Source organism: Aphis gossypii, unplaced genomic scaffold, assembly GCF_020184175.1.
Source record: "Aphis gossypii isolate Hap1 unplaced genomic scaffold, ASM2018417v2 Contig00369, whole genome shotgun sequence".
Classification (NCBI taxonomy): domain Eukaryota; kingdom Metazoa; phylum Arthropoda; class Insecta; order Hemiptera; family Aphididae; genus Aphis; species Aphis gossypii.
This window is the reverse complement of record NW_026083082.1, coordinates 45,420-67,889: the sequence shown is the minus strand read 5'-3', so window position 1 is coordinate 67,889 and position 22,470 is coordinate 45,420. Positions and strand designations below refer to the sequence as shown.

Below are 22,470 nucleotides of genomic sequence, written 5' to 3'. Positions count from 1 at the left end.
ACAGTATTTGCACAAAGAAGATTCAGTCTAAAAATTAATAGCCAAGTACTAAATTTATGTAATAAATAATGAAAGCACCATGTAGTAAACCGACGTTTTTAGTATAAAAACGTAGTTCTAAAGTCCAGTGGCCTAGAACTATATCACGCCACCGAGTCGGACCACTGATGCCGTTTCCTGATTGGATTAAACACATCACGCCACTTCATAGACGTAGATCATCCTATTCTCCATCACGGCATGTTCCATATAAATATGAATCCTCATCATAGATTTAATTAGAGTTAGTTAAGAGTCAGTTAGACTTAGTCAGTGTTGTCACTTGCTCTCCGGTAGTTAAGTACTTGTACTTACGCTAACGAAAGCTTTTTCATTTATTGTTTTAACAAGTTAATAAACGTATCAATTATCTTATTAATCTATTGTTTAACTTATATTCCTCATCTCTCCAACCTACGACGGAACGTGCATTCGTCGTAAAAGAAGCGTGCAGCAACCATCACTGGTTACTACAACCATTACAATAAATAGATTGTTTCCGGCCAAGTAAATTAAATTGGATCAATTTGAGTTTAAATAATTCATATTATAAATTTATATAAATAACCAATTTTTATTAAATTTGAATTAATTACTTATACATACATTTTATTCATTAGACCATTTACTTAGATTCCATCTAATATCACACGTTTTATTGCATTTATATTTACTTATTTTTTGTACTTAGCATTTTTTTACACGGAGTTGACGTAGTGTTTTTGTTGGGATAGAAAAAAACACGTTTGAAAAAACAATGAATTAAGTGAAGAAATTTCTATAATATGTGGTGTACCTCAAGGGACAACCCTATCACCTACACTGCTTAATATACATATTTATCAAATAAATTACTTGAATACACATGGAAAACTAGTTTGCTACGCAGATAATACAGTACTCTTTGTTGAAGGTCAATCTTGGGATGAAGTATTTGCTAGTATTCAATCCGACATGATTAAATACAAAATTGGCTATGTGAAAATAATTTATTTCTAAACTTAGAAAAAAACTACATATTACCACACTATATACTCGTATGTAGTTAATTCGAACTAACCAAATAAAACAAATCTATGTATATATGAGAATGGCTGTTTAAATCAAAATATTTTTACATGCCAAACCTTTTTTAAAATAGTTAAAAACTGTAAATACCTATGTATAGAAATGTGTCATAATTTTAAATAGAAAGATCAAATAAAATATATAACAAATAAATTAAGAAAACTTATGTATGCATTTAAAATTTTAACAGATATCTTAGAACTCATGACAATTAGAGTAGTGTATCAATCATTAATAGAATCCATAATTAGTTATGGTATTTCTATATGGGGAGGTATGTACCTACCTATGATATTAATATAGGTCCATTAAAAAAAAATACAAAATAAAATACAAAAAATTATCCTAAAAAAAGACTCAGGATACCACACAAAATATTTATACTTTGACATGAATGTACTACCAATAAAAAAATTATTTTATAAAGCGTCAGTAATTTATATAATTAAAAATAATTTTACTTACTTTTAAAACTGAACACGGACATAATACTAGACAAATATCTAATGTCAAAGTACCAACTAGGTATGCTCAAAAAATTAACACAAACCACATACTTAAATATTGGTCCAAAAATTTACAATATACTACCATTAGAAATTAATCAGAGCAACTCTTTTATGATTCTTAAAAAAAAAATTACACTTTGGTTATTACAAGAACAAAATATAGAAAGACTCTTAACAAAATATGTATAGGATTATTTCATAACTGATCATATTATTAGTATGAATTTAGTAATTATTGTTAATAATATAGTTTTTTTATCTATTTTACAAATAATGATTAATAGTATAATTTGTTTTTAGGTTCCGTTGATCAAAATAATATTATATTATCGCCAAACGTTTTAAAAGTATTAACTCCTACAGATAAATACGAAAATTATTTCAAAATGCGAACTCCTACTATGTCTCCAAAATTTACATTTGTGTTCGGTAACAGTCCTTCATTATTAATCATACCAAGTACAAAAGCCTGGATTTCAGAACTAATAACTATGCCAAGTCCACAAAATGCATCAAATACGTCAACTATTATAATGAATAATCCTAAAAAAATAAAAAATAAAAAAAATGTATTGCAAACTAAATTAAATATTATGAAAAAACAACTGAAACGACAACGTGCTATTATCATTTTTTTAAAGAAACCTAAAAATAAAAATAAAATTAATAAAAGAAAAGCTAAAGAGTTTTTTGAAAACGCTAAATTTTATTCAAAAAATTCGGAAATTTTTGTAAAAATGCAATTGCTTCACAGTAAACGAAAACCATGGTCCACTGCAGAAAAAAACTTCACGTTATCACTTTATTATAAATCTCCATCAACTTATAGATATATGAGGAAAAATAATCTAGTTTTACCTGGAGAGAGCACTATTCGCCGATGGTTAAATCCTATTAGTTTTTCAACCGGGTTTTCAGATAAATACTTTGAACAAATAAAACTGAAAACGTCAGAAATGTCGTATGTTGAAAAGAAATGTCTGATTCTTTTAGACGAGATATCAATAATGAAATTTATAGAATATAATAAGATTTTGGATTTGATTGAAGGATTTGAAGATATTGGAATGTTGGGGCGAACCAATAAAATTGGATCGCATGCTATAGTTGTGATGTTACGAGGGCTATACAAAAATTGGAAATTTCTATTGCGTTATTTTTTTACTGGAAGTGGTATTAAAGGTGATAATTTGGTACTTATAATTAAAAATTGTGTACAACAAGTTCTTGATCTGAAATTAATTCCTACTTGTATAGTTTGCGACCAGGGAACTTAAAATCGTCGTATGTTCTCTATTTTAAAAGGGACAGAAGATAATCCGCATACAACTATATGTGGTCAAAAGCTGTTTTTAATATATGATTTACCACACCTCATAAAAAGCTTAAGAAATAATTTATTAGATTGTGATTACATGATTGAAAAAACTAAACTCGTAACAATGAAAGATATAAGAAAAACATATGAAATTGACAAAAAATACAGCACGTGGAATGTGTAAAATCACACCAACCCACTTGGCCCCAAATCCATTCCAAAAAATGACGTGCAAGTTAGCAATTCAGCTATTCAGTCACTCAGTTTCAGCAGCGATTAGGACATGCATAACCATAGGAGAGCTCAAATCACCCACCGCAATCAATACTGCAAATTTTATTGATATAGTGAACAACATGTTTGACTCTGGTAATAGTAAATTCCTGTATGATCCAAATCCAAACAAAAGACCGATAAGTGATCGCAATCCTCAAGTGTTCAACAATTTAGAAAAAGCAAGACAAATGTTTAAAAATGTCATTAAAATATGTCATAAAACAAATAAATCTACCGTTCCGCCGTGTTTGACTGATATGATTTGGACAACAACTGCGATATGTCAACTTTATGAAAGTGAAAAGAACAACGATATTATGAAAAATAATGAAATGGGAAAAGGATTTTTTTTAATGACAAATAGACTTACACAAGATGCATTGGAAAATATGTTTTTGATAAATCGTCAAAAAAATGGGTAAGTGTATAAAATATTGAATTATTTACATATTAAAGTAAAATATAATAGTTGATGATTATAGTTATTTAATACTAATAATATTTAATATATTTATGTAGGTTTAACAGAAACCCAACAGCAAGAACTTTTCGTTGCTCTTTTAGTCATAGTTCATATAGCCTTATGCAATGTTCTTCAACATGCAATAATTGCGAAGCGGATAATGATGAATATATAATTAATGCATTAAAAGATGTTGAAGTACAAAAAACAACAGAGTTGGTAGAAGTAGCTTATGAAAAACAACCAGAAACTACTGAATTTAATTCAACATCAAACTCCCCGTCATTTATTTCAAAAAGTCTAAAGCCTTTAAAATTGTTTTATTTTTCGTTGTTATTTTTTTACTTTATTCGATGTTACCGGTAACGCTTTAGTCATAATAGTCATATGACTAGCAAGATTTATCTTATGTGATGGGCTTATATTAAATTTTAATCCCATCTTAAGATCCGTAACGTTTAATATGTAGATCGATTACTAATTTTTCACCTAAATTGTTTATCGGATTATGATCTTGATCAACTAATTGTATAGTTATTAAATCGATATTTATTTTATTTTATTTATAATATATTAGGTTAGTTGGAGATTGAATCAGCTTCGTCCCTATGTTCTCAGGGGAAAACTCATAAATTGATTGACTTGGAATATGGATGTTGAATGAACCTTGAGCTATATTGCACATTACTTTTATTGAATTAATACTGTTTAAATTTACCACTTTCTGTGAACGATGGCCATCAATGTATTGCATGTGTGGTTCATAATTTTTTTTCAAATCCCAATAAAGGTCCTATACTGTTTTTTTACGTTAAAACGTATTGTACCATTACTAAATATGATTGTTCTAAAATCTATTTGATCAATCCCGATATCAAAGGTTATTTTCTCTGTCAATTTTATTCCAAAGTAATCGTTATCATTATTAAAGTTATCTATTTGTGTCAAAATTTGATTTTTAATATCCTTAGGGCGGGTTGCATAAAGAACAGTCTGTAAATTTGTTATTGGCCCTGTAATTTACCGGCTCTGTAAGGTTTTTAATGATTGTATAAACTCTTTTCGGGTTGCATAAAGAAATATTAAATTATTGATAACCGTGGTTACCAAAAAAATTAAACCATATTTTTTTGATAAAACTAAACTAAACAATTCTTATCATAATTCATAAATGTAAATACAAATTAATTAAATTAATATCGATAATTTTAAAATGTCAAAGGTTAATGAAAGTATGTTGTTAAAAAAGAATTCAAGAACTAAAAATTTTGATGAAAGAGAAAAAAAAATCTCTTTGAACTTATTAATCCCCACAAACATATAATTGAAAACATAAAGGTATGTATAACAAATTTAGTTAACAAAACAAAACAATGATATTAGTGTAGGTACTTATAATATTGATGTATTAATTTATTTTACACCTATTCAAATTTGTTTTAGACTGATGCTTTTAGCATTAAACATAAAAGCAAAATATGGGATGATATTGTTATCAAATACAATGATCAGCAAACAACTGGTATAAGAACTGTTAAACAGCTAAAAACCGTATATGACATGGCCAAAAGGCAAGCAAAAAAATCAGTTAGTGATGATAAAGTAAGTTAAAATTTATAGATAAATACTAAGAATGTGTTGCAATTATGTATGAATTAGCCTGTTTTATTGTTGTCGTCAGGTACACTAATACAAAGTTATGATAAAACTATAATATAATATTATAATTTACTGTTTAATGAAATTAAAAATATAAGAAAACATTGTATTTAAAATAGGTGTTAATGTATAAAATCATTAAACTATTTACGGATGAGGAACAATCCATGGTTCTGGATTTGGTCCAATCTCAACGTTCATATATCTAATTTTTTTTTATTATTATTATTAACATAGCTTAGTGGCCATTTATTTGAAAAGGATGAAGCATGGTCAAATGTTCTTGAAACATTTAATTTGCACCAAACATCAGGTGTCAGAACAGTAGATAAAATCAAATATTTATTTGAATATTTAAGTAAAACTGCAAAAAGTGAAAATAAAAATGATAAAGTAAGTCCCATTATTACTTAATTTATCCTATCTCCCTTAAAATAACAATTGGTGATAGACACTCAGTAAAAGTTTTGATTTTAAATATTTTAAATGAAATGTGTTCTAGCATGATTTTCAATTACGTGACATTAATTATAAATTTAATATTTCTGACAACCAAAATTACTGTTATGCAAACTCTATGTTTCTATGTAGTAGAAGTGACTGACTAAGATTTAATGTGTATTCAAATTATGTTATTATTTGTATTACAGGTTAAAAGATTTAAAACTGGCGGAGGACAATACAAACAAAGTATGAACCAATTAAGTGAGCAAGTAATTGCAGTAATTGAAGACCGAATTACTCCGTTAGTAAATGAATTTGATGATGATTATGGCTATGCTGGTATGTCCTAGTTACGTATATATAAATTATATAATGCAAATAAAAATTAAGAAGGGCAATTGGGTAAGACTCTGATTCCTAACCTATCAGCCAATATTAGTAAATAGTAAATATATGATATGGTATATTTATATTACTGTATTAAAGTAAATTTTTCATTTACAAAAAATCTAAAATAAAAGGATTTTAATAATTCATAGAATCAAAATTATGTATACATATTATCTATTGTATTAATTTCAAAATGTTTTAGTAATTTATATGAGTTCTTTATATTTAAGATCCAATAAACGCTGATAGATGTGTTCAAAATGTACAAGATGATGTGGAAATTATTGAATTTGAAGATGGAGTAGAAGAATTTGATATCACACAGTAGATGATTTAACTCATAATTCCCATAAAAAAGTGGATTGGGGTATATAAATTTTATTTATTATGTGTAACTATTGGGATTTACATATATGAAGGTCTTATAAATGTATAAATGTATTAACTTATTTATAATTTTTTAAGGTATATTTAATATAGAATCTGAAACATCAACATTTAATAACAGTTACCAGTCACCTGAAATAAATTTGTCTAGTAATTTAAAAACGGAAAAAGATACTGTGGTTAAACGAAGTTCATCACAAAAATCTGTGATGGTCTACAAGAATTGGCAAAAAAAAAATTAACAAAGTATGTACTCAACAAAAATTTTCATCAGATATCCAAGACATAAAAATTAAAAAAGCAATGATAGAATTAGAAACGGCAGAAACTACACTGCAAATAGTAAAGACTGAACTTGCTACAAAAAAATTAGAATTGGATTCAAAAACAAAACAAATGAAACTGCAAGAAGAGATTTTAAATTTACAAAAACAAAAACTATTGGAAAATTAGTTTTGAATGAGTTTGTTGGTTTTTTTTTTATTATTTAAACCTAAAGGAATTATATTTATAACACTTTAGAATATAATACTGTATTTATTATTATTTATACTAAAATAGGATTTTTTTTTTTATAATATTATTATTAGTAAGTATTTGTTAATATTCATATTTAAAAAAGAATTATGTTTTTGTTATAATATTATTATTAGAATTTGTTAATATTCATATTTAAAAAATAACTATGTTTTTATTATAATATTATTATCAGTTTTTTTAAATATTTAATTTAATTCTTAAAAATCACATACAGGTACATAAAATAATTTTATAAAAATAATAATTGTAAAACAAATTTAATTAAATACAGTCTCAATTAATGTTCGACGTACTATATTTCCAGTTTGTTGTACAGGGTAAACTGGAACTTGTCGAAGCAAATTTTCATTTAGGAGAGTATCATCTATAGGTAAGGGATCATTAGCTTTAATCAAAATATTATGTAACACTGCTGTGGCGATGATTGTGAGCAAAGTAGTTGGTATTTGTGTCCGAATACCAACAGATAATACTGGGAACCGCCTTTTCCACACACCAAATGTTCGTTCTATAACATTTCTGGTACCGATTTGGGCTTTCTAAAAAATATTAAAAATGTATTGCTTTAACTAGAACAACTAATAATGGTTGTCATTTATGAGACATGTTTTGATTTTTCTAACCTGATAACGTTTTTCTGCTTCGGTAATTGGATTAGCAAGAGGGGTCATCAAATAGTTTCTACATGCGTAACCTCCATCTCCTAGAAGTAAAGCATCTCCAAATTCATGATTTTCAAATTGTGCTCTCAATAGTGAATTGTCAATATGGTAGAATCATGAACCGAACCAGGCCAACTATTAAAATTTGAATAAAATGTATACAATTTATAATGATTAATAAATTACGAGTATTTTTCTATGTATAATTATTTAGTTATAGTTACTAACCGAGCCACAATATTTGTAAATTGTAAATTACTTTTACAAACAGCTTGAACATTTATGGAAAAATATCCTTTTCTGTTTCTAAACCTTTCTCCAATATTACTATTGGGAGACTGTATTTTTATATGAGTACAATCAATTGCACCAATAACATTGGGAAATTGACGCAATTGATTGAAACCTTCATACACTGATTCTCTCTCTAGTTCTGTTCTAGGCATTTGAATGTATTGTGGTTTGAGGGTCGCAATACATCTAGACACTTTTTTAACAATACGACAAACTGTTGACTTATGTACACATATATGGTCTCCTAGAACTGCCTAAAATATAACATAATACATTTATATAACTCTGTATTTTATATAACATATTTCAAAGGTCTAACAAAAATTTATGTGAAGATTATGTAAAATTCTAAAAAAATTACTTGAAAAGCACCAGTTGCATAGTATCTAAGTGCAATCAGAAGCTGAAGCATTGGTGACAAAGACATGTTCCGGTGTGAATTATGATGAAGATTTCATCTTGTATCATGTTTAGCAACTCCATGAACATCATTTTAGACAGCCTAAAAAATACAAAATACTACTCTAGTCTCTGATAAATAAAATACCTAACTAAATATAGGCAGATGGTATAAACCCAAAAACTTAAATAGTGCATTTTCACTTGAGCCTTGAAATATGGTTAAACTATAACCTAAATTTTCTGTTTCATTTATAAGGAATCAAATAACTAATACATAGTTTGGATTTCCATTTTGGGATTTGAATAGTCTGATTTAACTAATCAGTTACATACAAATTGTAGAGTATAAACTCGGCTAATGGTTACTTTATATTTGTACCTAACAAATTACAACAAAAAACTAGTGAATTAATATAGGTACCTGAATCTTTGTTTGAAATCCGTATCATCATATTCACTGAAAGGATTCGATCTGTCACGAAAATATCGTGGTCTTGGTAATACCTGCAATACATCAATTATAAAATCTTCATCACTAGACGAAGACGAATCATTTGAACTAGACGAATCATATGCCATCGTTATTATAATATTGAAAAAAATTGTGCGTAGCCACGTAGGTATTTAACTTAAAAATAATTTTTATTCTTTAATAATCGCAATCGCAAAAACTAAAAAATATATAATATAAATTGAATATTGATAATATTGATAATAAAACGCGTTTATCTTATCATAATAATAATATTATATTATTTTAACCGATCTGTAACTAGTTACAGAGCCCAAATCGGATCTGCAGTTTACAGGTTCGGTAGCCGATAATTTACAGAGCGTTCAAGCAACACCTAATTTAATTTACAGAGCCATTAGCGCACTTACAGATCTTTAAGTCGTTACAGAACGTTTATGCAACCCGCCCTTAATACCGTAACACCCCTTTTTCAGCGTGATAAAACAGATTGGAAATTTATTATTATTTAGTAAACGATCGGGGTTTTCTAAATATATTTCAAAGTTGTTTTTAGTTTCGTTTATGTTTGCAAATGTATTATATGTTTGCAAATTTAACAAAAATATTTCCGAGTGATATACATCAATTAGTGGACAATAATGTACAGATAATGTGGTTGTATTACCAGATAAACTTAAAGTAACTGATTCTTGCATTGTAAAATATTAAGACATAAGTGTTCTCAATTAAATGAATTAAAATCTTGATAATTTGTGTAGTTATATTTAATTTTGTTTCCTTTAAAATAGTTTTGTACTTCAATCGGTGGAGGTAAATCACCGAAGCTATCAAAATATTCAACCTGCACTTTGATTTGTTTTATATGCATAGAGTTTAGGACGTAAAGTAATAAATTCTTATAAGATTTCAGATTTTAATTCGTCTTTAAAATAACCTGGTTGATTTTTTCTACGATCACTAGAACAATAGTGATTTTTCGGATAATTTGAAGTATCAAAGTAAGAAAATAATTTTCGTTTTATGTCATCGAAAAAGTTAGAAGTTCTTATTTCGTAAACTAACGAATCAGTATCTGAATACACAATGTTAATTTTATTTCTATACATATTTTTCATTACATTATAATGAAAATCATACATTATTGATTTTGAAATATCCAATATTGCAAATCCTACATAAATAGGCTTATCAAATTTAATTTGTTCCTTATTCATATGAATGGCCATTAAATTGTTTGTGTATATAGTTCGATCTTTAAATGTTGTTTTCGACTTTAATCGATGTGCTTTTTTTTCGTTAGATACTAGAAACATTGACATACGTTTTCTTACATTTTCCATAGACACTATTTACTAACAGCTTTCAGAATTGTCGCTCAAACTCATTCCTTGACTTAACTCTCATATTTGTACATACATTTATATATGGACCCATCCAACGAGATTGTGAAAAACGCAGAATCCTATGAACTTTTTTCACTTTTAATCCATTAACGATGGCCTGTTTCAAATTTATATAGTGAACTACATAATTATATTTCGATTCTAATGTTGTTAATAGTTTTTTTACTTTTGAATTGGGAGGACATTTATTCTCAGGTAAAAATGGGAAATCATTATGATTGTCATGTAATTGTTTTGGATAAATAACATCTACTTCTAAAATATAACCATATTCAGCATCATCTTCAATTTGTGTTATATCTATTGTCAAATCGTTAAACCATTCAAAATTTTTATGAGGTAAAGCAGATAGCATTGATTTTCCATATAGATTTACACAGTCCAAGTAAGCTAACCACGTTACAGGTTGTTTGAATCATAATTAATATTTTGAATATTAGGAATGTTAGCTTTTACATGTCTTTTAACTGAATGACAAATTCCACCACGTGATCCGTTCTCCAGAAAAATTTGAATATCATACTGTTTAAGCCGTTCTAATTTAACATTAGTATGTTTTAACATACAATCGAATGCAAATCCTGGAGCGGTAATAAAATGTGAAGCATCGAGTTTAAGTGTTTGTAAACAAAGATCTCTAAAATTTTCAAAAACATCAGAAAGTAAACATACATCTGTTGCTAAGTATAAGTCACTAAATTCTCCTAATGTTTTTATATTAAATTTTTTCCAAACCTTATGATTATGCGCATAATCTTCATCACTAATATCTTCATCGTTTAATGAATTATAAAAAAACTGTTTTGGTGGTAAACAAGTTTCATTTAATTTATTAGGATGGTCAATATATTCATAAGGAAACACTCCTTTTCGTGTAACTAAATTTAATGTTGACAAAGAAAATATTTTTAATGTTTCTCTAAATCTAGTTTTGTCTTCAGATAAACTATCAGCTAGTGAACTAAGAGATTCTGACATAAAACGAAATGTGTCAATACATTTTATATTGAATTTATCTTGAATAGTTTTACCAAATGATATATATTTTTCTGATGAATTAGGTATTACATGAATATCATTTTCATTACAACCAAGTTCACGAACAATGAAATGACTGTCATAGACTAAGTTATGAAAGTATATTGGAATAAATGAAACATTAGTTAATTCAAAATTACAATTTAAACAAACAGCTGATCTAAAACGTCCTGTAAAATGATTATAATCTCTTACTTTAAATAAATTATCGTTTTTAAATGATTTGAAGCAGCATTCACATAATCTAGCATTTTGAAATTTATGCTCTTCATCAACAGTTAATTTGTCCATGGGTATATTTATCTTATAAAGATTACACACTTTTGAACCTATATCTATCATTGTTTTTATGAAATGTTTTGCTGCATTACGGTTTCTATAAACATGAAGTTTTGTTGGAATTTTATATTTTTTTATTAAATATTTAGGTATAATGTCATAATATATTTTTACATAAAATGTATAACTCATAGGTTTATGTTTATGAGTTATCAATATATTAGTTTTAATGTCTTGGTTGTTTATTATAGGTTATAAATGACATTCAAAATCAGAATAAATTACTTTAGGTATTCGTTGAGATCTTTTAAAATTTTTAAAATAAATAGTATCGTCATCACCGTTATCAAACATTACAGGTCTTCCAAGTTTATGTTTTCCACAAATTTTTTTAAGTTTTTTTAACCCATTAATACCCCATAAGTAGTATAAAATGGGGGATTCTGAAACATATCCCCCTGATCCTTGCTGATCCGCTGATCCTTACTAATCCCGCAGACCCCTCCGCCCACTAGGTGTGTGACGTATATTCCGCATGACCCATACCGCCCGATCCACTACGTGTCTGACGTATTTTTACACCGCTGCCCCCTGACCATCATGTACCCCCGCCTCCTGCCGAAGACCCACTCACTACGTGTGTGACGTATTTTTACACCGCCGCCGTGGTTATCAAGTTATCAATTACGCTTATCATATTATTGTACCATTGTATTAATGTACATGCACCTTATTATTGTACATTCACCATTTACCGTACACACATCATATTACCGTACTCGCACCATATTATTGTACATACACCATATACGCGACCGACACCATATTATTGTACATGTATTCGAGCCACCACCGTAAATTTCATTTAATAATATTATTTGAAAATAATTTCGTATGTTTCTCCGACTAACATACAATTCTCAGTATGTCATCATCATTCTTCAAAGGTTTTACTGAGCAACCATTGTGTATAAATCTTTAGGTGGAATATATTTTTTAAATCACATGAGTTTTAAACCAGACGTGTTATAAAACGCAACACAGTATACTATTAGATTTATTCAGATACGTTTATAGCGAAACAAATATTTTATTTGACATTACGTTTACATAAAATATTTTTTTATATTTATTATTTCTCGTTATTATTTTATCTACAGACCTACAGTCTTTACAAGTATTTTTGTATTACATTTTTCACTTTATTTCTATCAGTTAGTTTAAATAAAAAAATGATTAACTCATTTTTCTTATATATCTGTTATTATTTTCTTAATCCAATATGGAAACGAGAATTTGAGGAAGATATCCTACTTTCACGAGCTGAGCTCATCGCAATCCATGGCGAAGTTTTTCAGGAAGAGTAAGCTATATCATTTTTATTTATAATTTATTTTTTAATTTGTTATTTTATATAGTGTGATGATTGAAACAAACCATGTGATTGCACCGATAAATGAGCGAACTATAAGGGTAATTTATCAAGAATACTTGGTGAGACATACGTCTATCGAAAAAATGATGAATTGGGCATCACGTGTAAGGACTTTATCACAGCAAATCAATCTAGAAATAAGGCGTTAAGAATGCTAATATCTAATCATTATTCTGATAACTCAATATTTCAATCTCCGTAGACGAGAGTATAGTAAGCTTATAATATATACAGATAAAAAATATTAAAATTAGGTATAAAAATTCGTTAATATTATTATAGGTTATGATGTCACTTGAAGATGTATTTCGTTTATCAAGGAGAATTACATATAACCATACTCAATATTATATATTTATGCAATTTATGTATTGGCTTAGGAGATTGGGGGAAATTGAGCCACTAGAATATAGACGGCGTCTAAAAGTACAATGTAGGGTAAATGCAATTATGATTTTAATATGGTACGACTTCCCGAGTGATACTCTAGATTTTATTATAGAAAGAATTCAGATTATAATATAGATGTAAATAATAGTAGTAGTATTCTACAGGAATTAGATTTAAGTTTCGAAATAAGTGTGAATAATTCTGTAAATTTAGTTTTTATTATTTTAATACTTACGTATCTACTTAATGTATTTTAATTGAATAATCTTTCCTATCAATAAATATATCTATATAATCAAAAAAATTGTATAATTCTTTGAGTATAGCGATTCTCAAAGCGGTATATGTCGGTATTATTATAACAACTATTTTTATGAGACTTCTATAAAAGTTAGCTCGAAATAATATAATAATCATAATTTTTGTCAAATGCTACGTAAACAACACTAGTATTGTTGACGACACGGTATGCGTTATATAAAATGTTCTATTGCTAACAGAATGGCCTGTCCCAGCCGGTCTTTGGTTCTATTGTGCTCAACACGCGCAGTTCAGTTTCTATAATCGGTAATGAAATTCAGTCCAATACATTGATACCCAAAATAATTAAAAATCTATAGCGATGTACACAATTATCATGGTAAATACCCAATTAATATTTTACCTAGCCCTGGCTGAATTTGTCTTTATCACCGCAAATGCTAAGATACTTGCTCCGTTGTCGACCGATGTACAATCGGTCTGATCTAGACATCTATAGCGTTTACTTTGCCATTGCTCTCTCCGTATTTTTACAGTCCTTACACAACAGTATTATCAATTTTTCTCAGTGTAATTTTTTTCAAGTGTTTAAACACTTTATTTTCATCCGTTTTATCTTAAAAATTTACATCATGTTTAATTGCGAACAGTGTCAGTCAGTTTTCACCATGAAACGTAATTTGGTCGCCCATCAAAAAAAAGGATACGGGTATACGTTTCTCGTGCACTATATGTTGTTATGGGGTATGAGATATCTATAAGATATCTACGAGATTACAAGGCTAAGTTAGTATGACCATGCCTCGTGTCAAGGGTAATGCGGATGCTACTATGACCATGACTCGTGTCGGGATAGTAAGCGCACCAATAATTACAGTGTACTAATGATGCATTTGAGATGTTATTGCACATTCTCAAATTCGTGTCCGAATTTGCAACAACAACTACAAGGACACCGGGTTTCACCCAGAAGGCGACAACTCGACGTAAACAAGAGACGCACCACAATATATAAGGGAGCTCGAAGACCAGCAACGGAGATGTACCAAAGCTATCAACAACTGAGCACTTTCACGACACTCAGCCACTTATTTTGTTTGTTACATGTATTTTATTTATATGCAATAAAGACATATTTCGTTGTTAAGTTTAACTTTCATTCAAATTAACCATTTGGATTCAAATCTGATACTGGCACGCAACAATTTAATATAATTGCATTTAATATAATTTTTATAAAATAAATCATTTAGGTTTTAAAACATAAAGTCTAAATTCAATTATATCTACTTGATAAGTAAATAAGTAAATTTATTATTTAATGAAATATTTTTATGTAAGATCAAGAAGACAAAGAAGACGAAGAAGCAGAAGAAGTGACATCCATTTGTATTTTAAATGCTGTAGAAAAAGGAGTGAACAAAAGTAATTTGTATAATTTGACACTACCTCAACATCAAAGGTGTACAGCGCATACCTTAAATTTGATAGCTACTGTTGACATAGAAGATGCTGAAAAAGATAATGCCTATAAAGTAATCAGCAGACGTGTATTTGGAAAATGTCAGGCTTTGTTTAACAAACAAAATCAATCGTCACAATGCGCAGATCAAATGAAAAATGTACTAGGCAGATATTTAATTACTCCAAATGCTACTAGGTAAGATAACATGGTACCTGTTGACGCCACAATCACCGTTTACACTTGCACGCAGTGTTCACCACCAAAGGCCCGATAAGCTTATCTGTTGGCCGACCGGTCACGGCGGTGGTGACTCCGCATACGCTTCCACAGTACCTGAGACGCAGCCGCGACGACCTGTACGTGTCGTCCGTTGCCGCTTTGTTTGCAACATCATAATATTACTGTGCGTCTGTGCAAACCTCTCCGTACGTACGTCGATATACATCGCCCGTCCCTCGTCGCAGTGCAAAAGTTTACTATAATATACGATCATCGCTCGTCCGCCAAGTGCGCAAATATTATTGCAGTGCTTGGACTATTGGCCATAATTATTATCATCGGCGACAAACTATCACTACAACGTCGGTACGTAGTATTGCGTAAGTGGTCCAGCTGTTCCGCCACGACATACACAGCTACATAGTACGTACTATCATTATTATTTATTGTTGATTTGTGTTCGTTTTCGTTTGCGACCGTTATTATTATTTAAATTATTGTTGTTACTGATCATATTTGGTCTATTTATTATTACATTTTACTTACAGTGGTCGCCTGTGACCATATTAGTACTAACATAGGTTAAGGCCTAGTTTTGTATTATTCAATTTATTTTATTCTCAATATTAGTCTCAATTGTTTGTCATACGCTATTCTTTGTCAATTTAATCCATATTCTAATCCTATACTGTTGGTAATTTGAAATTTCCTAGCAATAGTTTTGTTGGGCGTACCAGCCGAAACAGTACCTATATTATGTAAATTAATATAATATAAAATAGATGCTGTAGGTATAGGTTTACTTAGCCTGTTTAGTAAACATTTTAATACTAAATTATGTTTCAGATGGAATTCATATTATGGCGCCATTAAATGCATTGTAGATAATTTGAATAAAATAGATGAAGTATTTTCCATAACATCATTGCCGTCATTATCTAGACCACGCGAGACTTTATTTTTAATTGAGTATTGCAAGGTATTTTAATAATATTTATACTTGTTTTTATTCAAATAAAGTTAAATTTATCTAGTACTATCAAAGTATTTAATATTATACCATGTTTCAAATATTTCATGTAATGCAGCCAATTGCTAAATAATTGGACATATTACAAGGGGACAAACATGTGTGTCTAGAGTATTTACTTCCAACATTAACTGCCATTAAAAAATCATTAAACAACATGTCAAGTTTAAATCACTGTAAGCCATTAGTAAATGCTTTAAATAAAAGAATAGAAAAACGGTAATTTAAGTTCATTATAACTACTTAGAATTATTTTAACACATTTTACATAATAATGTTTTGTGTAACAGGTTTGAAAGGTACATGGTTTCTACTACATGTCAAATATCATCTGCTTTAATCCCTAAATTCAAATTAAACTGGGTCAGCTTAGAAGAAAAAGCAAGTATTAAAGAAAAGCTGGTTGACATTTTAAAAGCGAGTAGTGAGGATACAGATAGTATAAGTTGTTCTTCACAACCTTTGACTGAAACAGACACCGAGGTTGATGATTTTTTGGTTTTTGAAGATAACTCACAAGTACCACAGAATAATAATTCACAAAAAAAATTAGTATCTGAGTATTTATTAAACTCTAGCATAAAATCTCCTGCTGATCTACCATCATTATTGAAAAACGCTTACATAGAGTACAATACTGCAGTACCGTCACGAATGGATCATAGCAGGAAAAATTCCTTACTGTCCATGACGTCATTATACTGTTTATCACTGTTGATAATAATTGGAAGTAATGTATTTTAGATATTATAACCTTAAACCTAACTACCAAGATATCTACCATGACATCGCTGTCCCTCGCGTCTTGTTATTTATTCTTAATATAGAACAGTAAAAATGTAGCCTTTGGGTATTATTCTATTCTGTGGTATTATGTATTATGTAAACAGTAAAGTAGCAGTAGAGCAGTCGTTAACTCGTAACTTGTAGTCATTTTTTGTGGACAGTTTACGGTTGAAGTTTTTCTTTTGGGTTTAAAATAATAATGATGTATCGTTGTGAAATTTGTGATGCAAATTATGTCTCAGAATCTGGGTACTATAAACACAAACGTACCAAACACAGAGAATTAATTTCTCTCCAAAAACCTAAAAGTCTGTACTCCTGTAATAATTGTAATATGTCATTTAATATAAAAAAAAAAATAATCCAGCACGTTAAATGCCACTTACAACAAAATACTCGTAAATTAAACATAATATGTTCATTTCAACATTGTCTGAAATCGTTTTATACCATGGCTGGATATATTTTACATTTAAAATCTTATCATGAAAAAAAAATTAAATCGGAAGTGTTAAATTTTGATACAATGGAAGGTAATGTTTTATTTATAAGTTTATAACACTATGTATATTTTAGTATGTATAATATAAAATAATGTTTATAATATTTATATAGGTAGTACACTTAAATTAATATTAATTTGTTAGTTTATTAACTTGATAATATAATTAATTAATTGAAATCAGAAATTTTAATATGTAATTACTAATTAATCTCTAAGTAAGTACCTCCTAGTTGGTATTAGTTAAATCTAATATACAGGGTGATTCTTTTATCAAAAACAATCATTATTTTCAAAAGTATTCATGTATTTTTTTACATAGTTTCAAATTGTTATAAAAACAACATTTTTATAAAAAAATTATATTTTTAAATATGTTTTATCCTTATAATTTTTTAAGTTTTTTACTTTTTTGAATTACAACATAGATTTTTAATTTCATATTCCAAAGCAGAATAATTTTTTAAGTATTTTGATACATAAAAATCGAATTTAGGGTGAGTAGTTTATGAGTTATACTTATTCAAAAATTTAGACAAGCGGAGTAGTGGACAAACATTTTGCGGGGTAACCCCGTACCACTCCACTCCGCGCAGCAATGTTAAAATATAACAAAATAATAAGAAAAAATAATGAATACGAAATACCAATAAATATACAAACTATAAAGTATAAAGACATAAAATATTCACTGTTGTTCTATGTAAAACAAATAAAATTAACTAATACTTAAAGTTAGATTACATTTGATACTATGCATAATATAGATTCTTTTTTTGTCTGTTGACTGTCATCACCAACACTGATTGTATTACTAATAGTAAAATAAATTACTTTAATAGAAACAATATCATATAATATTAGGTATAACTGTAAAATTGTTTAATATTTAATATTTATCAGATTTTAAGAAATGGAAAAGATTTATAGAAGAAAAGGATAACAGCCAATATGTTAAAAATACAGCTGTAAAAACAACTCATAATAAAGAATATATTTACTATTTTTGTCATAGATCGTTTGTCCCTAGAACTTTAAATAAAGTAAAAAATATTTTGCAAAATATTAAATGAGTAATGAATGTTTGTACTTTTTATGATTTATGTATGTTTACAGGGGTGTAAAAATTCTAAAAACAGTGGATCTATTAAAACTGGTTTTGTATATCCATCAAGTATAAAAGTACATGTAAATAATTTAAAAGTGAATGTACAATATTGTAGCACACATATCTGGCATGATATGGAAATAGGTAAACAAAGATTGTTTACAGAAGATAGAAGTATGATTGCAGGTACCTTTATTTCATTTTTTTTTATTTTTTATAATATATACTTACATACATTACAATTAACTACTATTACTATGGTTATAGTGATTTATAATTTAAAATAATTAGCCACTTAGTCTGATATTACAATAATTAATGTTTAGGAAAATTGGCAATGGGTGTTCCTGTCAACAGAGTATTACAAGACATAAGAGCATCAACACTTCAAGAAGACTTAAAACGAATCCATTTGTTAGAAAAAAAAGATGTGCATAACATTAAAAGGGATTATAACATCACATATTCAACAAAAAAGCATGAAAATGATGCAGTTAATGTTAGACTTTGGGTTGAAGAAATGAAGAAAAAAGGCAATTCAAATCCAGTTTTGTACTATAAACCTCAAGGGAGTATAGATAGTACTGTTCCTCATTTTACAGTTAATGATTTTTGTTTAATTATAATGACTCCATTACAATCAGAATTGTTTATACAATTTGGCAATGATAAGGTGTGTATTGATGGTACGCATGGGCTGAACGGATATCATTTTCAATTGTATACAATTGTTATAGTAGATGAGTATGGAAACGGGTACCCAGTTGCCTTTTGCTTTTCTAATAGATCTGATACTAATACTTATAAGCATTATTTTCAATGCATTAAAAATACTATTGGCACCATTAATTCTTTTATTTTCATGTCTGATGATGAGCCTGCCTTTTATAACGCTTGGTGTTCTGTAATGGGATTTACAGATAAACAACTTTTATGTACGTGGCACGTACTAAGAAATTGGGTAAAAAATTTAAACAAAATTAATGGTAATGAAAAAAAAAATATTGTTTTTAAAACATTAAAGTCACTTATGTTTGAAGTAGATGAAAGTTCATTTTTTGTTGAAATTGAACAAGTTCTAAATGATCTTTTAAAAGATCCAGACACAGTAGACTTTGGAAAATATTTTGAAAAATGTTATTCAACACGAGTAGAAAAATGGGCAATGTTTAATAGAAAACATGTTGGGATAAACACCAATATGTATTTGGAATCATTGCACAAAAACATTAAATACTGTTACCTTGAAGGGAGCATTGTAAACGTTTGGACATGGCAATTAATGCTTTAATGTCACTTGTTCGTGATAAAAGTTTTGAAAGAGTAATTAAGATTTCAAAAGAGAAGAGAACATCAAAAATAATACAAATTAATGCAGCTCATAGTAAAAGTAAACAAATATCTCAAGATATGATTACTAAAGTTAATGACTACTGGTTGGTGATTTCTGAAAATGATATAAATGTTCAATATAAAGTTGAAAAATTTCAATCTTTTGATGGCTGTGCTTTGCAGTGTAAAGAATTTCAGATTTGTGTACATTCCTACAAATGTTCATGTGTGAATAATATTATTTATTTGAATATATGCAAACATATACATGCATGTATTAAAACAGAATTAAAGATTCCAGCTCATAATGACAATACCATTGTTCCACTGTCACGTGATTTGGTAATTGATAATGGTTTCACTCAAACAGATACTGAGAAAATCAATAAAAAGAATTGTGAGATTAAAAATAAAATGGAAATTATGTGTGGTATGTATAATTGTTCAGATTTAAATGAAGATGATCAAGACTTAATCATAAAGCAATGTGATAAAATAATTTCAACACTATCCAGGGGCTCAAGATTTAAAAAACCAATCGATGAAACATCAAAAAGAAAAATTGAACCACAGACACGCTTTTGGGCAAAACAAAAAGTGAAAAACCATCAACCTGCTCTATCATCTACTGAAGCTAAACATATAAGACAATCTTTAAAAAACAGTTCAAAAAACACTTTAAATGTCAATTCAACTCCAGCGTTTGATCATTCTTATATAAAATATTAATTTTGAATATTATTTTTAATAGGTATTTATTTATACTGAAATAAAACAAAAAATTGTTACTTGTTAGTATAGTTTAAAATTGTGTATAAAAATAAAATTAAAGATTTGTTATTTGATCAAAATTGTGATTGTTGTTGTTTTTGTAAACAAAAATTAAAAGTAAATCCCACAAGAATTGTTTATGAACTTTTAAATTTTTATGTAATGTATATTTAATATTTATTCATAAAACAATATTTGTTTTTTTTTTGTTCACAAAGTATTAACTATAGGAACTTGAAACTAGGTACTTAAATTATCATTTTCTATACTCAATGCAATCTCAAGATATTTAAACTTATTTTAAGCTCTTATGGGAACAAACATTTTTTTTTTTTTATATCTAATTTTGTCTAATTGCTATTAATAAATATCAAAAACACATTGTTGTGACAACTTCCAAGTGATTAAAGTTTAAATTTTGATAAAATTTGATATTATTTGAATAAAAAGTAAGATATTATTATTATCATTTACTTTGTTGAAATTCAAATAACTGTTTGTATTTCATACAGTAAATGAATGATTTCCACTCCCGACTATTTTTTAAGTAGGACATTTTCCTCATTTTCCATTTAATTTGAATATAAAATTCCTTTGTCTAATGTCAGATTTTTTTCAAGACAATATTTCGAAAAATCTATCCAACATCTTTAAGAAAATCGTTTAGTATAGTATATAATCAGGGATGCTACAGAAATGTAGCTCAGGGGGGAGGAAATTTCAAGTACCTAAATACTTATGGGAATATTTACCGCTACATCTTTCATCTACTCATACTTTGTAATAGTAACATTAATATTTTTTTAAAATCAAAACTAATTTAAGTTAATATAAAATTACACTATTAGTTTCTAATATTTATAAGAAAAAACATAAAGTTTTAACGAAAAACAACTTTATTTGATTGAATTTACATATTACTTAATATTTTATTATTTTATTCAAAAAGTAATGACAATCGTCTTTTGTTCGAAGCAAATAAATTAATTGAATCATCAATTTGTTGGTTAAAATATTTTTAAGAATTTTTTTTAAAAACTAAACTCATATTTGCACGTCTTAACGAATTTTTTAATTATTTTAACTTAAAAAATGGTTACTTTGTAAATTGTAAATTTATAATCGTGTATGCTTTCCAAGTATTTTGATTTTATTATTATTTTTTTCATAGACGATTCATATATTCAACCAGCTTTATGTAAAAAACTTCTTTTAAAAAACTTATAATTAGTATATAATATTTTAGTATTATTATTGTAGAAAGTTTTAATTATTAAATAAATATTATCAAATACTTATATTTATCTGATATTAGATATTTGATAACAAAAACAAATAGTGATAAACAGTATAATGACGTCATGGACAGTAAGGAATTTTTCCTGCTATGATCCATTCGTGTACCGTCATCAGCTCATGTTGAACGTCTGTTTAGCCAGGCGGACATCTTTTTAGTAGAAAAAGGGGCTCCATGTCTGATGCTAATTTTGAAATGTCATTATTATTAAAGTTTAACAAATATTTT

General features: G+C 27.9%; 2 protein-coding genes and 2 pseudogenes across 2 annotated transcripts; 3 read left to right on the top strand and 1 right to left on the bottom strand.

Annotated features, from left to right (window-relative positions):
* The first annotated feature begins 3,467 nt into the window (after nt 1-3,467).
* On the top strand, nt 3,468-4,658 carry LOC126553917 (uncharacterized). Its single transcript, XM_050209032.1, has 3 exons — nt 3,468-3,628; nt 3,730-3,971; nt 4,645-4,658. Exons 1-3 carry the CDS (start codon nt 3,468-3,470, stop codon nt 4,656-4,658), a joined length of 417 nt encoding a protein of 138 aa, XP_050064989.1.
* A 228-nt stretch (nt 4,659-4,886) lies between these two features.
* Nucleotides 4,887-7,006, top strand: LOC126553919 (uncharacterized; annotated as a pseudogene).
* Nucleotides 7,007-7,320: 314 nt separating this feature from the next.
* Nucleotides 7,321-9,030, bottom strand: LOC114127001 (putative nuclease HARBI1). Its single transcript, XM_050209031.1, has 4 exons — nt 8,956-9,030; nt 7,984-8,303; nt 7,717-7,867; nt 7,321-7,632 (listed from the first exon to the last, which is right to left on the bottom strand). The coding sequence occupies exons 1-4, from the start codon at nt 9,028-9,030 to the stop codon at nt 7,351-7,353; spliced, it is 828 nt and encodes a 275-aa protein (XP_050064988.1). The 3' UTR covers nt 7,321-7,350.
* Nucleotides 9,031-16,498: 7,468 nt separating this feature from the next.
* Nucleotides 16,499-22,470, top strand: LOC114126298 (uncharacterized; annotated as a pseudogene).

Bases quoted from the DNA above. Each gene is read 5' to 3' on its own strand.
- LOC126553917 (XM_050209032.1), top strand. From the start codon at position 3,468: ATGATTTGGACAACAACTGCGATATGTCAACTTTATGAAAGTGAAAAG. The intron at 3,629-3,729 runs GTAAGTGTATAA...ATATTTATGTAG, and splicing joins ATAAATCGTCAAAAAAATGG to GTTTAACAGAAACCCAACAG.
- LOC114127001 (XM_050209031.1), bottom strand. From the start codon at position 9,030: ATGGCATATGATTCGTCTAGTTCAAATGATTCGTCTTCGTCTAGTGAT. The intron at 8,304-8,955 runs GTATTACCAAGA...GTTATATTTTAG, and splicing joins TTATAATTGATGTATTGCAG to GCAGTTCTAGGAGACCATAT. The intron at 7,633-7,716 runs GTTAGAAAAATC...AATATTTTTTAG, and splicing joins AAGCAGAAAAACGTTATCAG to AAAGCCCAAATCGGTACCAG.